The 20,837-nt window shown below is 38.9% G+C and overlaps 2 protein-coding genes across 17 annotated transcripts in view; one reads left to right on the top strand and one right to left on the bottom strand.

Moving 5' to 3' along the window:
- APAF1 (apoptotic peptidase activating factor 1) overlaps positions 1-7,994 on the top strand; it is a 39,532-nt gene extending 31,538 nt beyond the window's left edge. For both annotated transcript variants that reach the window (XM_054813039.1, XM_054813038.1), the window contains 3 exons: positions 753-878; positions 2,304-2,450; positions 6,361-7,994. In XM_054813039.1, coding sequence (XP_054669014.1) covers positions 753-878; positions 2,304-2,450; positions 6,361-6,504 — 417 coding nt within the window. In that variant the 3' untranslated portion in view covers positions 6,505-7,994. The remainder of the gene's footprint in view (positions 1-752; positions 879-2,303; positions 2,451-6,360) is intronic.
- Positions 7,995-18,116: 10,122 nt separating this feature from the next.
- Positions 18,117-20,837, bottom strand: part of ANKS1B (ankyrin repeat and sterile alpha motif domain containing 1B) — a 447,444-nt gene continuing 444,723 nt past the window's right edge. For 10 of the 15 annotated variants that reach the window (XM_054812812.1, XM_054812811.1, XM_054812807.1 and 7 more), the window contains one exon: positions 18,117-20,040. In XM_054812812.1, coding sequence (XP_054668787.1) covers positions 19,930-20,040 — 111 coding nt within the window. In that variant the 3' untranslated portion in view covers positions 18,117-19,929. Of the gene's footprint in view, positions 20,358-20,837 lie in introns of all 15 variants that reach the window. The other 5 variants (XM_054812819.1, XM_054812818.1, XM_054812810.1 and 2 more) reach the window with 4 other exon arrangements.

The following is a 20,837-nucleotide window of genomic DNA, read 5'->3' on the forward strand; positions in this document are numbered from 1 at the left end:
GCCTTATTTGTCCTGAAATATAGCATACATTTTTTTATTATGAGGTAACTAGTGATTAAGTCATCCCGTTGTATTTCTAGTATTAAATTTCCTGCATCTGTGAACATGTTTCTAAAGCTGTAACAGTCATTCACAATTGATCTTGGATGTAACTTGAAGCTGTCCTGGTGACTTCAGTACAAATAAAATGTGCATTTAATGCACAAGTTTGTGCAGAACACTTTGTTTAATTCTCTGTATTGATTTGTTAATAGCCTAACATTCTTAATTTGGAAACCTAAGTTAAGAAAAATTTCTGAAACTTCCAGTGAAAGTGCTGTCCATAGTTTCTGGTATTCCTGTTCAGAAGCAAGATGCAAAAATAAGTGAACTCTTTAATATTCTGGGACTGCACCATTAGATTTTTAAAGTGTCCCATTAGATTTTTAAAATATAGCTTTAAATTGATTGATAAATCCTGTTTCTATGAACAGCTTTAAACTTTCTTGTAAAGGAATTGGTTTCACTAAAGAGTATATTCCAAGGAAAAAAAATACACTTGCGGTTGGTTCAGTAATTTGTAGCAAATGCATTCTTGTGTGATTCAGATAATAAAAAGAAAAACAGGCTACAGTATAATATGTACATAAATGCACACACATATATGCATATATACAAAAAGTCTTATGTACATTTGAATACTAATGCCTTTTTAGAAAGAAGTCATAATTGCTTTTTAACTTTTTCACTCTTCTGTAATGTTTTCCATTTAGATATGGAGCTTTGAAAATTCATCTGTTCTCCATGAGCTGAAAGGTTATGAAGCCTGTGTGCGGTGCTGTACATTCTCTCCTAATAACAAATTATTGGCCACTGGAGATGACAAAGGAGAAATAAGGGTACCACTTTAACCTTGCTGTTTATTTTATAATTCAATTGATAGTTCACAGACCGAAGAGGTCTCATAGTTTGTGTTTGTCGCGGATGAAGGGTGTTTGACACAGTTACGATTTAGTCAATTCAAAATTTATTAATAGTATGAGGTAAATCAAAAGTTAAATTTTAGCAGCACTTAATGATTGACTAATTTTAAAGATTTACAAGTAATTCAGTAAAATGTATTATGATCAAATCAGCGACTTAATTACAGATTTGAAGATGACAAGATTCACACTAACTTACTATAAGGTATTTTAAATCAAAGCGTATAGATACATATGTTTTATGTTTTTATATATATATAAAACAAACATATAAACAGAAATATTTAGGCCCAGTGATATATGCCACCCACACTTCTAAAGGCAAGTGTATGTATTTAAACATGTATATTAGTAGAGAGGGAGATGCAGGAAGCTAGCTCATAGTTAGGATTTCCCTCTTTGAGTTTAAATACTCACAATGCATTGGCATTCCTCAATGGGCGACAGTTGAGACTAGAGGAGGCTGGCTTCGCCCCGGCAGATGATTCTCGTGAAGTTTGCGCCTGAGAGGTGTCTTAGCTCGGGGGGGATGCTGGTCACAGCCCACTGTGATCCAGGAGAGCTCCCAAAGGGTCTCAGTTGGAATCGCTATTTATAGGGTCCAAGATAGTTTACTTTTGTCAGGTACTTTTCCACTTTGGCCCAGCTCGGATGATTCTGGTGCTTTCCACCAGTTGTGCAGACTCTGAACCTTCCTGGTATCCCCCCTTTTTGGGCCACGGCTCACGCACAGGTGTACCAGGTTGTCAGGGGTGATCGATTATCACTATTGTTCCCAAGTAATGATGGAATAAGAATGTCGGGGTTCAAGCACAGATGTACCAGGCTGTTACCATTACCAAGGAAGCAAGAACATCAAGGGGGTGCCTTAACGTTCTGGTCTGCTGCTCAGGTGTGCGGCCCACAAAAGGGGGGAGAGATTTGCAAAGTACTGAGCGGCTCAAGAGAGGGGGGGGTTGCGCCACCAGAGTGCTCTGCATGTCTAATTTGTTAGCATTGTGGTGAACATCAGGGAGTTGAAAATAGCAAAGTTTGCCACGTGAGACAGTACTTTATAACCATATTGATAGATTTATGTTCCATGAATGCTGAGGAATTGATTCACATGATTTACTAAGAATTCTACTGTGAATTGCACGTGTGATTAAATCCTCTCTATATGATACAGTTCTAAGAGGAGAACCCATTTTTTTGATTATTCTGTCACTTCAGGTACAATGCTTATTTACAAGGGTTTTTTTCTCTAATACAAAAAAATACATTTCAGCTTTCCTTACTGGAGATTCCCCTCCCCCCCCCCCATTAAGTTTACTTATATACATAATCTTCTTTCTCTTGTAGATTTGGGACGTTTTAACAGGTGCATTACTTCACTTCTGCTCCCCAGCTACTGTAGACGAAGGAGAACCAACTCATGGTGGCTGGGTAACAGACCTCTCATTTTCTCCTGATAGCAAAATGCTTGTGTCATCTGGAGGCTATCTTAAGGTAAGCCTTCAAATAATAAAATATCATAACATACCTAATTAAATGGCAATACTCTGATAATTCTAAAGGAAAATGCAGAATAATTCAAAGAAACAAACATGAAACATGTTACTTAACACAAAGCTGCTCCATCTTCATGACTGTCTAGCACTTTTCATTTTTCTTCTCAAACCTGAAAGCCCCCTGAAAAGGTCTCTTAAGAATTCAGACTTGGACTTTCTTTTCGAACTCCATATATTCCATTTTTATTAGCTTCAGATTTTTATTAGCAACATCCCTCATTAAGATCTTTAATATTAAAGATCTCAGTCATTTTTGTCTGCCTTAATATCCACTCAATTTCAGCAGCAATTGTGTTCATTTGAATGAGCAGAAAAATGCTCTATATCAGCCTTTTTTTTTTTTTAAGATATTGACTTTTAAATTTTTTCATAAATAGAAATTCAGAAGGAATTACAAGTGATAATTTTCTGCCTTGAAAGACATTCTGTAACCAGTCTTTGGAAGAGGGTGTGGTGAAACTGAGGAAATCAGTCTTTTCATCAGTCTTTTCTTGGTTCAGACATCTACTGGGCATATGGTTTTTGGGAAGGGAAGGAGGTGGTCTTTCTTTCACTCTGTGAATTGGTTCTTCATAATTATGAATTTCTTATGAATTCAGGGTTTTTTCCTCATGCAGTAGCTCATACCTATTAGTAGAAACTTTGCATGTATGTGATATGACAGCTTGTGGAGTTTTCATCTCACAGAGTGCTGGAGGTTAGTTGATTGTTGGTCAGTGTTTAGCTGTTGGAAATGCTGCCAAACTAATTCTTTGAAGGCAGTTAGTAGCCATTTAACAAAGTTGAATTTGTAATTTAGCATTGAAAACATCTTCTGATGTTCATTTCATATTAAGCGACAAGATATATACATACACATATATACACACATATGTTTCTAGCTTCCTTCCCATTTTGTTTGTGGTTACACAGTATGGTGGTGTGATGCTGCTTAGAGCTATAGAATGGCTTAGAATGTTAGGGACTTCTGGCTGGAACTCATCTAGTCCAGCCCCTTGCTAGAAGTAGTTTGCAGAGTTAGGTAAAGTTGCTTAGGTCCTTGCCCCATCAAGTTTTGTCCCCTACTCCAACAGGGGTGCCTCTGGGCCCTGAGAGGAGATTCTGACTGTCATCTGTAACCTTCATTTTGGTAGTTGAAGACAGCAGTTAGCTGCTTTCTCTTCAGGCTAAATAAATTCAGTGTTCTGTCTGTCTTCTGTGACATCTGTTCTAGGTGTCCATCCATCTCAATGACCACGTGCTGGACTTGCTCCAGTTTGTCAGTGTCTTTCTTGTGCTAGGCTGGGGCTCAACACACAGTGACTGGACTGCTGACTACTACTTTTTGAATCTAGCAGTCCACCCAGTTTGTCACCTACCTTGTATTCAACCCATCCTGTCTTTATTTCTCCAGCTTGACTATAGGGACACCATGGGAGACCATGCTGAAGGCTTGGCTGAAGTCAATGTTATTCACATCCACTGCTCTTGCCATGCTGTTTGCAGAGCCACTGTTGCTGTCAATAGAAGTCAATTGGGCTGGTTCAGCATGATTTACCTCTGGTAAATCTGTGCTAATTGTTCATGACAACTTCTTGTCCTTCACATGATTTGAAATGGCTTCCAGAAAATTTGTTCCATAATAATCCCAGACACTGAAGTGAAGATTACTGACCAGTAGTTCCCAGCAACTTTTTTGCCCTTTGTGGAAATGGGTATGGCATTTGCCTTTTTCCAGTCACTGGGACCAGATTCAATCACTATGTCTTCTCAAAGTATTATATTTCTACTTTTCTTTCAAGATCTACAGATGGGTGTGCATGATGTGCATGAAAACACAGAGACGCAGCCTTTTTGTAGGGAGATACTAGTTGGTGAAAGTCTAAAACATTTCAGAAGTTTGGACCTCTAAAAACTGGACTGAGTTGGATTGTAGAGTTACGTAGAAGATACTTTTAAACAAATGAGTCCTCTTATTCATAGATGAGGTGCATCTAGCTATGTACTGCTGAACTTGCTGTGTGAGTAGTACTCACTGGCCCAGCACCTTATCATTTATCCACCAGCAAAGGTTTAAGAGCTAATTAAGATCTGGATCTTTTTTTTCCTGAGTCTCTATCAAATAACAAGACACTTAGGAAAGGTGTTTTTAATATGAACATTATAGCTGTGTAGTTGCAAATCTGTATTATGCACACAACTCTAATGTTACATATTTCATGAGATGAGTAAGCTAAAAGGTAGTAATACCACCTGCTTTTATAGATGATCAAAGCTGAAGGTGATCTGTTTCAATATTTTGCTGCTGCACTCAAATGTTACAAGAATAGAATCACAGAATATTCTGAGTTGGAAGGGACCTATAAGGATCATCGAGTCCAACTCCTGGCTCCACACAGGACCAGCCGAATCAGAACATATCACTGAGAGCATTATCCAGACGCCTGTTGAACTGAGTCAAGCTCGGTGCTGTGACCGCTTCCCTGGGGAGCCTGTTCCAGTGCCCAGCCACCCTCTTGGTGAAGAACCTTCTCCTGATATCCAACCTGCACCTCCCCTGTCACAGCTTCATTCCATTCCCTCGGGTTCTATCACTGGTCACCAGAGGGAGGAGATCAGCGCCTGCCCCTTCGCTCCCCCTTCGTGAGGAAGCTGTAGGCCGCGATGAGGTCTCCCCTCAGTCTCCTCTAGGCTGAACAAACCAAGGGACTTCAGCCTCTCCTCATACGTCTTCCCCTCTAGACCCTTCACCATCTTTGTTGCCCTCCTTTGGACACTCTCCAATAGTTTTATGTCCTTTTTGTACTGTGGCGCCCAAAACTGCACGCAGTACTCGAGGCGAGGCCACGCCAGCGCAGTGTAGAGTGGGACAATCACTTCCCTAGACCAGCTAGTGGTGCTGTGCTTGATGCACCCCAGGATACGGCTGGCCTTCCTGGCAGCCTGGGCACACTGTTGACTCATGTTCAACTTGCTGTCGACCAAGACCCCCAAGTCCCTTTCAGCATGGCTGGTCTCCAGCGTCTCATCACCCAGTCTGTATGTATAGCCAGGGTTGACCCTTCCCAGGTGCAGAATCCAGCACTTGCCCTTGTTAAACCTCATGCGGTTGGTGATTGCCCAGTTCTCCAATCTGTCCAGATCTCTCTGCAAGGCCTCTCCACCCTCGACGGAATCAACAACTTTATTGGAACGATCAAGTAGGAGCTTTGTGCTGCATTGCGTTTGGTTCAATTTTGCATTGGTCTACAGTTTTTCTGAGAAGTGTGGAATTTCAGTCTACAGTCAGAGAGTAAACTGATGGTCAGAGATTCCTCTGTATCTTTGCTATTAGTGCTTACTATATATTCTAAAAAAAAATAAAAATTATAATCTCACTCAAAAAAAAAAAGTCTGTCCTGCTACCAAAACTGGAAATGGTTTCAAATGTGTACATGATTGATCCTCTTGTGAGTCCAGCTAACTTTTGAATCCAGCTATAGTTTCAGTTATGTTGTCTGGCAGTGAGTTTCATGTTTTCATTGGGTTATATAAAAATACAGCACCTTTTAAGTTTTGGACATGTTACAGTTTACATCTATTGATCGTATTTTGTGATGGGGTAAGGGGCAGTACCTGAATTTATTATTTTTTTTATGTTTTCCTGAAATTGAACAGCTTCAGTCTTTTTGAAGTTTCATTTCATCTGGAAGTCTTATACCTCCAGTAACTGGTCCTAAACATTTTCTACTTAAGATTCTTTGTATTTTTACTTTTTATTCTACCTCTTTGGGGAAAGCAGTCAAGCGGGCTTGCCATGCTAAGCCTGTTTATAGAACTTATTCTAACCTTCCTTCAACTAACTGAAAGTGTGTTGTTATATTTTACAGTGGTGGAATGTAACTACTGGAGAATCCTTACAAACCTTCTACACAAATGGAACAAACCTCAAGTCAATACATGTGTCCCCTAATTTCAAAGTGTATGTGACTGTTGATAATCTTGGTATTCTTTATGTATTACAGAAGTTGTGATCAATGTGCTGATGAACACTGCGAAGATAATTTTTTTTTTGAGTTGGAAACAAAATTCGTCTAAATGTTTGTCTGACACTCGTTAAGCTGTGAATTATATTTCATTGTTGTATTCATGATGTTTTCATGTATATTTATGTACATTTATGCATGTTTTCTCAAATGAACTTGCATTTAATCTTGTTTTTAATAGGCATTATTATAACCTTAATTTTTGATTTGCATCTTAATTATGTTGCTTTGAATTTGGTAAGGAAATTATATTAAGATTTATTCAAATTACTTGAAATTAATATTAACAGCAGTGAATAAATAATAGGAATATAATACTTTGTATTTTGTGCTAAGGCTGATGGCTAAATGCTCTCTAGCCATGAACACATGAAAGATAAAAAAAAAAAAATTTTTTTTACTGTGATGCAAGGATTTTCATTTAGTACAGAATGGAAAGAATCACGGACATCCTTCATTTGAAAAATGAAACTAGCTATCTTGGTGCTTGACATTCAAAACAAATCGAGTAGCTGTTCAGTTAACAGCAGCAGTGCTTCCCACTTGCGGTAAGAACCTTCATGCTTCTAACCTCAGGGAGATAAAGGGCATTGTAACGCAGATGAGCTGTTCTTATTAAGGGGAACATCTTGAGTCTTGTTTTTTCAAGGCAAAACCTGAAAGGATATTGTAATTGAAATGGAAGAGATTGTGCCACGTTTTCAGTCAAAGGATGACCACAGCTAACCAGCTAAACTGAGGATGGAAATGATTTAAAAGTGATGTATTGAAAAATAGAAGAATGTGTGAATTTTAGTTATTTTTCCTTTTGGAATTAGCATTCAGTTTGTACTATGGAGATATTTTATTGTCATCAGCTTTGTTTACAATGGGATTCTATGCACAGGGATCTCTTGCCTGATATGTGATTTTCTGTTTGGTTTTTCAGTGGTTTTCTTGGTTTTTACAATCTATTTATAGATTCAATATAAAGTTGAAATTTTGAAGCTTTGTACTAATTATACTTGACATATCTTTTGTGAATAAATAACAATTTTTCTTAGGTACCTAGTAAGTCTTGTTCTAGTAAATTACGTCTCAACTGCTATGAGCAACTGCACAAGCATTAATATCACAATTGTCATATTTTTGTAGCTGGCCATACAACACTCCATCTACGTATTTGATTGTAAAAATACATTACCAAGTGTCTCAACTGATACTGAATAATGAAATTCTCACTTTTAGTATTTTTTTTGTGTGCATTTCAGAAGATTTAATATACAGCCTTAGTATTTTCCTGTTTTTGACAATCGCCAGTTTTTCTTCTTTAACTTGAAATTCCACCATTTCTGAGGTGCTATTGAATACGGGTCAGTATAATCAAACTACTGCTGGCAGAAATGTAAAGAGAAGAAATTCAACAGAAAAAAACCCTGTTTTGTATTCTAAGTATGTACAGCATTCAATAAAGATAATCCAGGCAATATTGGCCGAAGTTGTAAATTAATTTGAATTCTTGAGTGGGTTTTTTTGTTGTTTTTGGTTTTTTACAGGGTAGGAGGGAGGGGGAGTGCTGCCTCTTTTATTGCGGTTTTATTTTCAATCTAATCACAATACTTCTTTACAAACTACACCAATACTTTGACAGGTAAGCAACAGTATTACATATCAGGATGGAGGAAAAAGCAGGGGAAAAAAGGGAAACTGAAGTTTTGGAACAAGTCCTGCAATGTTCAGGGCAGAGTTGCTTCTGCTGTCTAGTTTGTATGGACCTTCACCTCACAGCTGAAGATTCAAGGAGCAGGAAGCTTCCCTCAGCCAGTGTCCCTTGGTTGCAAGGCACAGGGCAGTGTGGGTCTGAACTTAGAGACACAGCTAGGTAAAAAGATACAAGATAAATGTTTCACGTGAGGAACCAGGGCGGAAAGGTCTTTTTGTGACAATGCTAATGAAACTCTGACGGTAGGAAAAACTGACCGTGGTTTAATGGAGAAAGTAAACTGAACGAGCAGAGTTCAGAGACAGCTTCGATTTTGGAGAGTAGGAAGCAAGTAGCACAGAAGCTTGAAGAAGCGTGAGATAAATAGTACATTCTTGAATTAGTCTGCAAGAATGACAACACAGCAGCATTATATTTGTTGCTGAAACTGAGGAAGCTGTGCTTCGTAGAAGGTGGTGTTCATAGAGTCAGGATGGTTCATGTGCAAACGTATGGAGGTGGCTGCAAGTCTTTGTAGCGGAGGTGGAAGAAGAGATACAGCGATGAGAAATTCTGAAGAGCTGAAGAATAGATGTGATTTGCAGGAAGAGGATGATAAAATCTAAGTGAAAAGTTCCTAAAATAGGAACCAACCGAGACAGCAATGTCTTTAAAATATTTAAGAAGGTTAAGGCAGTTTACTGTAATAAATAATAAAGTCCTGCTGTGTCATCAGGTTTAGCTGTTCTCTGCGATGTTAGATGGTTTTTAAAGGAAACAAAGTTTGGCCAGAAGCAATTTTTATGTAGATTGAACATTAGTGCTGCCATTATGTCCTGTAATGCCAGATCAAATTGAATCAGTCTGCATTCAAATTTAACTAATGAGCATTGCCAATTTTATCTAGTTCTTTAACTGAAATTATATGCTTTTGTGTAAACAATTTTTAGGTACGCTTCCTATTAACAATGCCTATCAGCTTCTGTAGAAGTTTTGAGTCTCTTCACTTTGGCAGCAAGACCTACAGCTACTTCACAAATTCCCCCCCCCCTTCCTTTATTAACAAGGAATTGTACCCACATGCTCAGGAGGATGCTTTATATTGCCTTGAATTATACCATTCCTTTACTGTCAGTGTTCCCCTTCCCCCTCTCTTGTCTTACACAGTCATTTGAAGTGGAACTATGTGGTTATTGCCTGAGGTTTTCCCGTGTAAAGGTTTATAGACCTCTTGTAGTGCTGGAGCGCGTGGGTAGGGCTGGAGCTGGTAACCTGTTGCCAGCAGAGGAACATCCTCCATCCCAAAATTATTCTGCCTCCCCTAAAAAATGCTGCGGTTAAACTCCCTCTTACAGAATGCAGTGCAAATTGCTGGGGTTTTTTGCAATTTTTTATTTAGTGAAGTCTCTGTATGGGACCCAGTTCTGCAGGTCATATCGAGCTACAGCAGTGTATGTGTGTGTGTCCTCATCTCTGCCCTCCTGAGGTGTTTTACAGAAGCTGATGCCTTTGCAGGTTTCAGGGGAAAGCCAGGCTGAGAAAGCAGTCTGACTTGGGGGATGTCTTCTTGCTCTCCTGGAACAGAATATTGCAGGGAGACCACTCTGCCCCAGCTACAAGAAACCAATAAATCCAGAATACCAGTAGGTCACAGAGAATTCAGGTATGTTCTTACAATTGCTAGTAGAACATGAACCCCGTAGTGAATTGTCTGGTTGCCCTTTCTCCTTCGTAGCAAGCAGAGATGCCGTGGCAATGCCAAGGAGCGCAGAAGTCAGCCCTGTGGCCGAGAGGTGCTTTCTGGTGTTTCCCTCCGATAGCGCACGCTCAGGTGTGTTTGTCCACATTTTGCTTGCTTTCTTCCTTCTTCTGTCTACTATGAAGACACAAATTTATCTGGGCTCGTAGATGGTGACGATGATGCCCAAGAACTCTGAGGACTTGGGATGCCTTGTTTCCGTTGTGATTTCAAGAAGAGCAGAAGCCCAAATGAACCTTACTGTTTGGAGAACAGGGAGTGTGCCTGATACTCAGAATACCTTCAGTGTGATTTTTGTGCTCAATTTCTCTTTGCTCTTCCAAGCCAGGAATGGGACACGATCACTGGCTCTGCCGACGTGCAATAAGCTGGTAAGCTGAGCCCAGGCTTGTTTGTGGCACGAATCCTGCAGTAGGTTGACCTGTATTTTTCAGCACTTCCACAGCTGCCGTGCAGCGTGCTGCTCTCCACGTCTTTGCATGTTGGTGTGGGGTGTTTTGGGGGGGAGAGCTGGGTTTGGAGGAGGGCGTTTGGGTCTTGGGTTTTGAGGTTGGTTTTTTTTTTTCCAAATTAACTCACTGCACACCTTTATTCTAAGGGGGTTTTTTTTATGAGAAACTTTGCAACTAGATTTAATAGAGGCCTGAGCTGGGCTGTTAGAGTGCATCCTAAAAGACCCATTGAGCATGAAGGAGTAAGATCTTCAGGCTGCACGTGTTATTGACAACTTCAGTGCTTCCTACATCATCTCCTACAGTTACAGCACAACTGTGTGATAGTTGGACTAGTTGAATTACGTGGCACGCACGTGTTTATTCAGAAGGATGAGAAAGCTGAAGTATCTTCTAAGTGTTTCAATAGGCACTTTCTCTCTTGGGGCCTGACTGTTTACAGAACAAATTAGCTTCCTGTGCTTGTTTCCATTTAACAAACCATACGTTGTATGGATAACGAGTGCTCTGAGAACGGTTAGATTCAAGTCCTCCAGGCTAGAGAGGATTCTTGCTCTGTACTCAAGAGGGATCATCCAAATACTTACTTAGGATGCCACAATTAGACTCTGTGTGTGGTATTTTTCATTTCTTCTCTTTACTTCTTTCAGTTTATTTGTGTCCCTCTGTTGTTTGGTTGGGTTTTTTTAGCTTTGTCCAGTTTCTCTAATAACATATGAACTCAGACTAATTTTGAAAATCATGACGTTTAAAATGACTCAAAATAAGGCAAAGACAAATTTACCAATCCAGCTGTGTAAAAGTAAATATGATGCTGTTTAGGTAAAGCGTGTGTTATTTCTAATGCATAAATGCACATAAAGTATGCTTAATATTTAAAATAACTTAAAAAATCCTATTTTACATTACTTACATTTCTAAAGCAATAGGCTCTTTTGATTGTTCTCTACTAATCGTACAGCAAATTTCACCTCTATAGATAACCAGTACTTTCTAGCAAATGAGAGCAGGGATTTCCTGTAGTTCTAAAAATCACATTATTTGTCTGTAGTGTTCTCCAAAGATAGTAATTCTTTTGGTTATGGTAGACATGGAAAAAAAAGTCTGTTCTTTGAAGTTATGGTCTGTTTTTCCTCTTAAACTTCTACTAGCCATAGAGCTCTTTACATTTTGCAGTTTCCCAAGCTGCTTTACCTCTCTACATCTCATACTCAGTCCTTGGTTACTATTGTCACTAGTTACTACTCCTTTCAAATGGGGGGGTTCCACCATTCAAGGTTCTAGTATTGGAAATGTTAGGGGAAGATTTGCTGGAGCAAAGTTGTGCTTCACCACCCTTTCTTTTATCACCAAGTGGCTCTGTGGAATGGAGCGCTCTCTCAGAGCGTGTTCTGGATCTCTCTGGTTTCTTCAGCGTGTATTAGTGAAAAAAAGAATGATCTTTAACAAGCTGTTAGGCAAGTGTATTATGCATCATATCACTTTTTTGCTAAAATGTAAATCTAGGAAATTAAGGGCACCTTCTCTAAAAAAGATAATCCTTCCTAAATTTTTTCTTTTTAGTTGGCTCGCAAATTACATCTCCTGCTTTTCGAAAATTAAACTACAGGGCTTCCAGCTTGTGCAGCTTGTACCTCCATTTTGCATTGCTTACTTTGCTCCTTATTTGAGTTCTGCAATGGATTAGAAGTTGTTTTGGGATAATACTGTGTGTCTGTCTGTGCGTTTGTTTTGTTAAGCAGGAACCTATCTGGAAAATGAGAATTTGATCACTGTGAATACTTTGAGCAGTTAGCAGCAAATACAAGAGCTCTTCACCTTGATATATCTTCCTTTCTCACAAAACCAAAGTTTGGATGTGTATGTTGTAATTGCTAAATATGACAAGTAATGAGTGGCTTTGAGCTTGGGTGCCTTCTGTTTTGAAACTTGTGTTTTGTGCAACGTTTGGGTTCTAACAAAGTGGGTTTCCCTATTGAAATGAAAGCATTGAGATGTTGTTTGCTGTCTCCGTTCGTGGCTGACGAGGTGCCTTAGAGGGAAAAATTGGAAATTCCTAAACATGGTCAAAACTTCAAAGGGAGAACAGCTGAATTAGATATCGTAACCCAAGGACTTGATTCAAATGGGAGGATTGCAAAAATTCTTTCCCAGAGGAAGTAAAGATAAAATGTGACTGCAGTCAGCGGTGGGTAGCACAGATAATCCAGTAGCAGTGGTATGTCAAAGGAGAAGGTGTAATTACAACAGTGCTGTTCGTACAGCGACTGACAGGAACAGTAATTTTTTAACAGTTAAGTGCTTTTTGCTTTCCATTTGAAATACAAGTTTTGCTCTTGTGGATTCTTGGACTTTGCTTTTTCTTCCTCTAAGCCAGTTTTAGAGGCTATTTTGAACCTGATATTAAAATAAATCTGGTGTTTTTCCTTAAGAAATGAGTAGAGTTTGAAAACTGGGTACCTTAATCTATCCTTCCCTTTCAGAGTTGTTTTTTCCCCGACAGATTCTTGCTACGTTAAACAAGTGAAGCCATATAACAAACATTTCAGTAATCAGGCCAACATAAAGTACTCATAAATTATCACCAGGCAGCTCTAAATCTGTCATAAATTCTCACTGACTTGTTCACAGGAAAGTTTATGTAATTGTAAGAAAAATATAGGCAGGAAGTTAAGTCTCCTTTTTACAAGTTAAATGAACTACAGCGAGATGAAAAACACCCACACACTTGGCTTTGGATCAACAGGGAGACATTCTTGAAAAGCAAACCTTTATGAAATCTTTATTAGGAAATCAAATTATGAAATCAAATTCAAGGTGTAAAAATTAGCAGTTTTCCAGGTGTCGCTGATTGTACTCTGCTTGTATATTCCTTGTATAACAGGATATCACCTCGGTCAGGGAGGCACAGATTTGGAATCATTCCAAAAAAAAAAAAAAAAAAGCATAGCTGCGAACATAGATGTAATGTAGGATGTCTTACAGCTGGGAATCGTTGAAAGGGCTCCAAGGAAAGTCACAGTTCTGCAGACGCGGAAAAAACCCCAAACAAAACCCACCACAAACCCCCTGAACATTACCTGACATCCCTTAAAAAGAGGTGTAAAGGCTGCAGTGAAACACAGATAAATATATTAGGAAATGTTTATGATATTTTAGTGTGTAAATTACAAAGTGAAGTATAGGAGCAACTGATAGAGATTTGTACACCAATGAGTGAAATATCAATAATCAAGGTAAATGAGAGGTCATTTAACATAATTAGCAAAAAGCAGCTTACTTTATTGATCACAGTGACACAGTTGTGAAATATGATGTTGGAAAGACAGAATATTTGGAATATAGTAATCCCAGGGATAGGAAGTTTATAATGTTGACAGTACAGGTGGCAAGGATACTTTCGTTCAAACAAAAGAATTTGAATCAGCAAGTCTAAATAATAAATAGCCAAATGTCTGAGATGGATAAGACGAAGTGTCCTTTGAATCACACCTGGTAAAATTTATCATGTCTTGAAAAAATGAGAAATTTCTAAAGAATTGTGAAACATGACAATTCTGTTTTTTTGAAAGAGGCGACCAAGGCAACCATTGACCTGAAGTTAGTCCTGATTAAAACAGTAGAATGGCAGATTTAAGTTTTTATGGAAAAGTAAAGCCTACTCTGAACATCACAGCATTTTTCTGGGTATTGCTGATTGTTGTGTTTTTATGAGAGTGGTTTCAGCAAATATTGCTGACAGATTTCTAATTGTTTTTCCTGTGACTTTTTTTTTTCTTTTTTAACCCATCAGTGTCAATACATGAACTTTGGTTTTCTTTAGGGAATTTGATTTAGTATCACACAGCATTTTTATTTAAGAGCTTCTATTCTATAGCACTGGTAGATAACGTATTAGATGGATTAAAATATGGATCACGTTATTGATACAGCATTCCCATATACTTGGAGGTTTCAGTAGATTTAGTCAATTCCAATGCAGAATTGTTCACCTCATCTGTCACTGATACCTTCCAGTCAGTACATAACAGTATAAGTATATAAAGGTAACTTAAAGAAAAAAAAAAAATTAATCTTCTTTGCAACATAAACTCAAGAAATAAGTAGTCTAGCCTCAATTATATACATTAGGATATTTTTGCTTAGGACATGCCCAAGCCCTTAATTCTGCAGCCTAGCAATTACCATTATCCAATAATCACAAGTGCAAGAATGAAGACTGCACTGCGTCTAATGTATCTTTAAAATTAGTGTAGTCTATTTCTTTTTTCCTCATGGTGTCACTATAGGATAAAGTTAATGTTCTTTGGGTATTCTCTATACTGGAGCATATTTCCATTTTCTTTGTCTCGCTCTGACTTTCTGGGTTTTCTATTACATGTTTAGAAAAGATGGTAACAAATATACTGCCTTCACATTTGGACATGCTCTCTCAAGCATTGACCCATCCTTAACATTGTGCGTGAATTTTTCATTTTGGTTTTTTAAAAGGATTTATATTAGAATAAATTTAACTTTGGATAAGGATCTGGAGAATTTGAGCAGTTCTTCTAATGACTTGAAGGTAGGAATCACCATGTTTAAAAAAAAATGACAAAAAGGTATGTATCTTACCTTTCACACCAATTAAGTGACCTGCTGATGTTAAAACTGTGGTATACTTTCTATGTGTGAGGAAGAAGGCTAAGGCCCTCAGTTTCCATCTAAGTTTCATTTCCTTAATGTGGTTGTAAAGTGTTTTGTATTGAGCTTTCTTGATTGATGGTAAAAATAGTTTTCTCTTCCAAGCTCTTGGTTGCAAGAGTAGAGAGAGAAAGAGAAAATTTTGCTTCATTTACATACCGATAGCATTTTTATCTGTCTAGTTGTTACCACTTTACCTGGACCCACATTCCCAAAGATACCTAGGTACCTGACTTCCATAGTGGAAATGTGAAAGAGGTGGCCCTAGCGAATGCGTATATACGTTAAGCAGGACTGAAGAGAAATTTGCTTGCGGTATTGTACAAGAGCGGGAGCCGGGCACGGGGGGTGCCGTTTGCCGCTCCTGCGTTTGGCATGTACCCTTCCTGAAAGGCAAGGGGCACAGGCCGTTTCCCTGATTTCCCTTTTCTGCCTCTTCAGCAGGACAGGCCTGTTTGGCTGGCCACATTTACGACTGTCAAGGGTGAGTACGACTATCTAGTCAGCAGGCTGGAAATCATCCACCAGTTCCACTAGTTCTATGTCCTAGCGTGGGCTCTGGCTGCCCGTGAACCTTGTGTGCTCGTGTTGGTTAGCTGGGCTGGGGGTCAGCCTCCGTCTAGCCTGGGTTATGAGCCCAGGTGTGAAATTTAACTAGAGTCAGCATATTCAAAGGTGGGCTTGATAGCAGTATGGTCAGTTTGCTGGTTTAGCAAAGAAGTTGGTTCACCTAAAGAAGTTACAGGCCACTAAACAGTTACAGATCTTTTCAGTAGAAGCCTGAGCAATATCCCTCCTTGTGCTTTCCAGTGAGCTGAAAATCCTGTCAGTGTTTCCAGCAAGTTGAGTCCTTTTTTCTCCCACTCCCTTCAGCTGGTTTTTTTACATGAGATAACAGATATATCCCTCTTCTTAGATAAGTGCCAACATTTAAATATTGTCTCTAATCCTTATGTCATGTCTTTCACTTACACGCTTGTCACTGCCACGCAGTTCTTCCATAGAGTCAATTGTTCTTTGGGCCGGTAGTTTGGAGACTGTTGAAGTTACTATTTCTAGACTGTTGCCTTGATGACATCTTAGACATCATCCTCCAGTGAAGTGTGAAGCGGGACAGCTGAACAGCACACATTGAAAGAAATCTAGGGCAAAATTAAATGAGAGTTCTTCACATGGCACAAACTGCCTGTTTTAATCTAGGATGGAAGCTATAAACTCTTTCACAGTTGGATGTGAAACTTTATTAGTTGTCTAGCGTGCTGCTTGCTTTTCCAAAGGACTGACACAACCTTCTTCATGACCTGCTAATTCTCTTCCTAATGGTCATCATTTTATGGCCATGCCAGTTTTTGATGCTGAGATATTGGCTTCCAGCTGCAAGGCGTGTGTAACACCGTGGCTCTGCGGGAGAAGCAGCCTCTCATAAACTTACTGGCGGAATACTCGAACCAGATACGCTGAGTGTCTCCTCCTGCCAGCTGTGAGCAGTAGCTCCTCTGGCTTTTAATAAACACCAGGCCAGGTTGGAGGAGTCACCATGTCCAGTCTGAAATGCTGCAACATCTGCTTTAGGAAACCCTCCACAACACAGAATTTCCCCATTGTTTCCTCTGGAGTTTCTCCAGTCTTTAAGCCTTCTCCTGGCAGCAGCTTTTTTTACCTTGCATATTAGAGACCTCACTACCCAAATAATTCTCAAAATCCTTTGTCACCCACACTTACCTCACTTGGATTCCAATTTCCTTACCTTCTCGTGTCAAACGCAATCTACTTCCATATCATCCCTCCTCTTTTGCCCGTTCTCCACCCTCCCGCTGTTAGGCAGTTCTTGCAATGAACTCCTGGTTTTGCAACATCCAAATGCTCCGGTTTCTTCACGTACTCTCCTTGACTGCCTGTGCTTCCCTCTTACCTTGAGTAGAGGTCAATAATAGCAATTTTCTTCACTTTCTGATCTTTTGGAGGTGTCTGGCTTTTCTCCTACCTTCAAGACTGACTATTGTCCCCCTTACTGCCTACACACTTCTAGCATACTAGGAACTTGAATGGAAGGTAACCTTGACCAAAAAGGACTAAAGATCAAGTGGTAACTGCTTTGGGTTAGTGCAGGTTTGTAGAAGTCTCTTTGGATCTGAAGAAAGGAATGCTGAACCACTGTCCCATACCAGAGGGGACCCCATGGACTTCTCTCCAACTGGCTTACGCTAGTTATCAGCTAGTGAGGAAAATGTTTCCCTCTAACATCCTGGGTATCTGCAAACACAGAAGTGCCTTATGCCTGTTAATTCTTCTCTCTCCTTCCAGTTTCAATTCATGTCTGCTGTGGGGCCTCCAACCGTTCACTGCATCACTGCGTCCCAAAACTTTTCTCTTTACACTCATTCCCTGCCGCACCAGCCTTTCATCTGTCTCATCTTTCATCAGTCTTGCTAGCCAGCCTCGGTCTCTTTTGCCCCAATTATCTCTCCCAAGCAAGTTCAGCTGCTTACTGTGCCACCTTACCTGCTTGACGTCTTTTTGATGAACCTAGAACAAATTCTTACTGCAAGCTGCCAGTTCTTCCTGTTGTTTCACTCCTTTCCCTTACGTCTGCTTAGAGTTGTGCTGCAGCTCCTGTCTCATCCTTTCATTTTAGGGGTCACTCAGCTACATAAGCGGTGCCCCAGTTTTATAGCCTAAAAATCTGGTCACTTCGTACTTTTGGTGCCTGAAGTGAATGTGTTTTCACATAACTCCCTGTGTGAGTCTTTACAGTGTGCGATTAAATATGGGAAGTCTGCAGCTCAGCAGTGCACTGAAGAACCAGTTAATTAAGGACTTTAAAGTACAAAGTATTTACCACCCATAAACAAAATCTGTATTCTAAACCAAAACTGTCTCTGCAGCAATGCCTGGGTTTGCGCAGGACAAGATCCAAAGCCCAGTGAAATGGGGGAGAGGGGAGGACCTTTCACTGATTTCAGTATCCTTTGGCTCAGGCCCCTTGTGTCCTTTCGCAACGATAAAATGATGCACAAAGCACTGGGACTGTACAACTTCGTTTTATTTTGTGTGCTTTTATAGGATATAAATAAATGACAAAATTACAAAATTTATAACTGGAAGCCCAAGCATATTTACATAAGTATTTGTTGCAGTGAGGCTACTATTTACTGTTCTCCTATACAATTGTCCTTTTGGTACCATATTTTTAGTGTTATTTTTTTTTTTACTGTCAGTTGACTACGTACATATCAACAGTGAATAGGCAAAATATGTACAAGGAACTATTTTGTTCAAGTAAATTGAATACTGTATTAAAAGTATGTCATCACTCAGCGCTATGATGAGGTTTAACTAAACCATATACAATTATCAGGTTTAAACCAAGTTCAATTATCCATTTTTTTGGAATTCACCAACTGATGATTCTAACTGAAAACCTCAGCTGGATATGAAATAATAATTAAAAAAACATTAAGACAACCACACAATTTCTCAATATCTCTATAATGAACTTCAAAATGATTCACAATTTGCCTGGATAGAACAATATACGTTAAAATGTCATTCTTCTCCTATAGTGATATTTGTACTGTTATAATTTCAGTTCTACATAAATATACATCATGGTATTATACAAATACTCCACAGACATTAAAAAAATTAAAACACTTCAAAGAAAAGGTAAGTAAATATTATTTAATCAAATATTAAGCAAATGCTTAACTATTTTGTTCCATGAAAACTTTTTTATTACTTTGGAATTTTTTTTCTCACTATTTTTATTTAGAAAACGTTTTGCAGTAGAATTTTATCAATACTCTTCCAAACAAGCTTTCCGTGACAGAAATCTTGATAGCAAAATCCATGGTTTTGACTTTTTTTAGAACCACTGAGATTATTTTTTAAAAATACTAGTAGAATTCATGGCTATAGCAATATTGAACTGCATAAAATATATGTAGGTGTAGTAGAATGACCATTCCACTTTCATTCCAGACTGATCACACGGAACATCCAGTGCACTGATGCTACAACTCTCATAATTTTCATAATGCTGCAATAGCAGTGGTTTACTTAACTTTAAAATAAACAATATTTGTCATAATTAATCTGGCTTCCTTCCATAAATATTCATATGTTTTCCTATAGTACTTCTCTTCCATAAAAATATCTAATAAATGTTTTCTGTGCATTATTAATACCTTTTTCTAATCATTCATAAAACTCTGATCCTTAGTTACAATGCAAGAGGTTCCTATTCTGTAGAGGATCAAAGGACACCAATGATTACATATAAAACCAGCGCACACAGAAATCAGGGTGCCTAACTTCTTGTCACTTTAATGAGTTCTTTATTCAACACAGTAATTATTAACTAATTCAGTGGTTTCACAAATACTCTATTTATTAATTCTGGTTCTATTTCAATTAAAAACTGCCAAGATTTAAATAAAAAACCAATCAAATATTCTACTTATAGGCAGCATTAGTGTTAGTTTAGAGACCTTTTTGTTTTTGTTTTTTTTTTTTAAAAAGTAGAATTGTAAAATAAGAAATCAAAGAAAGCACTGTGGCAGAGTCACAAGGGAGAACTGCGTGAAAAATAAGGTTTCTCACTCCTCTTGTGGACTGTGATTTTTAAAAGTCTTCGTATAGTGTCATTCTTCTGTCAGTGCTGGAGGAAGAAGAACATCACCAGAAATGACTGTCAGCCTTTTTTGTTAGTTACAAGGCCACTCACACGGTGCAGTCTTCCTCGCTGCTGGATTGAAATGTTGCCATAAAGGAAAGGCTGTGCTGTGACTGCTTGGCGTGCAAGGCACAACAGGGAACGGGGAGGGGGCAGTTTCGTATCAGAAAATGGTAGTTTCATACTTGGTATTAATGCCTCTTTTGGCTTCTTGTCCAGGTTCAACAATCCATGGTAGATTTGCAAGAGTCTTTTGTTCAGATGGATCTATCTGCTTTAAGACAAAAGCAAACACGCAGACGGGTTACCATCTCTGCGCACAGCGCTTCCGGCGCAAGTTTTTTCTTTAAACGAACAGAACGCAGAACAAATCCTGTATCGACAAAGTCCTACAGCAGCGCGCGCGGTGCTCTACGCGCCCGGGTACCCACGGCTGCCCTCTTTTTCCTCTTTGGATCAGAGCTGTGCCTACCCCCGAGCCACAGGGCGTCAGGGTTTGCCACAGCTGCGCTGGATCCTGAGAAGTCCTTTTGCTACTGAGGCGAAAGATGGCGTCAGGAAAAGTTCTTTAAAATTTTATGGATGAAGATTCTGTGGCAATGGATGACAAAGTGTACAGTCATACTTTTTTTCCCCTTCCTCTCACCCAATAATTCAATATCACAGAGTATGGTTTTCACTTTATAGCCAGTAAATACAATACAGTGTGGGGTCATTTTTCCCCTTTCCCTCCCAAATCACCCTGTGCCTGTATTCTCACTTGCTTTAAAAGAGTTTTCATAATTTTTTTGAAAAGCTCTATCATAAAATAGTATTTCTCTGTCACCTATGCAGTTCAGGAGGGCACTTTAAAGACAATCAATACGTTGGCCCCAATGAGCTTGCATTCTTAGGAATTTGAGATTCCAAAGAAAATATTGAAACGATACATTGAATCGTAGTTTTGGAACAGGAGGATTTGCCGAGGGTAAAAAAAAAAAAAAACCCCAAACAAAAAGGGTAAGAAAAGAAGTTGCTTGGTGTGACAAGATCGTTGTAAATTGATTTGGAGTTGTAATTTGATTTGGACAT

The sequence above is a fragment of the Grus americana genome, chromosome 1 (genome assembly GCF_028858705.1).
Source record: "Grus americana isolate bGruAme1 chromosome 1, bGruAme1.mat, whole genome shotgun sequence".
Classification (NCBI taxonomy): domain Eukaryota; kingdom Metazoa; phylum Chordata; class Aves; order Gruiformes; family Gruidae; genus Grus; species Grus americana.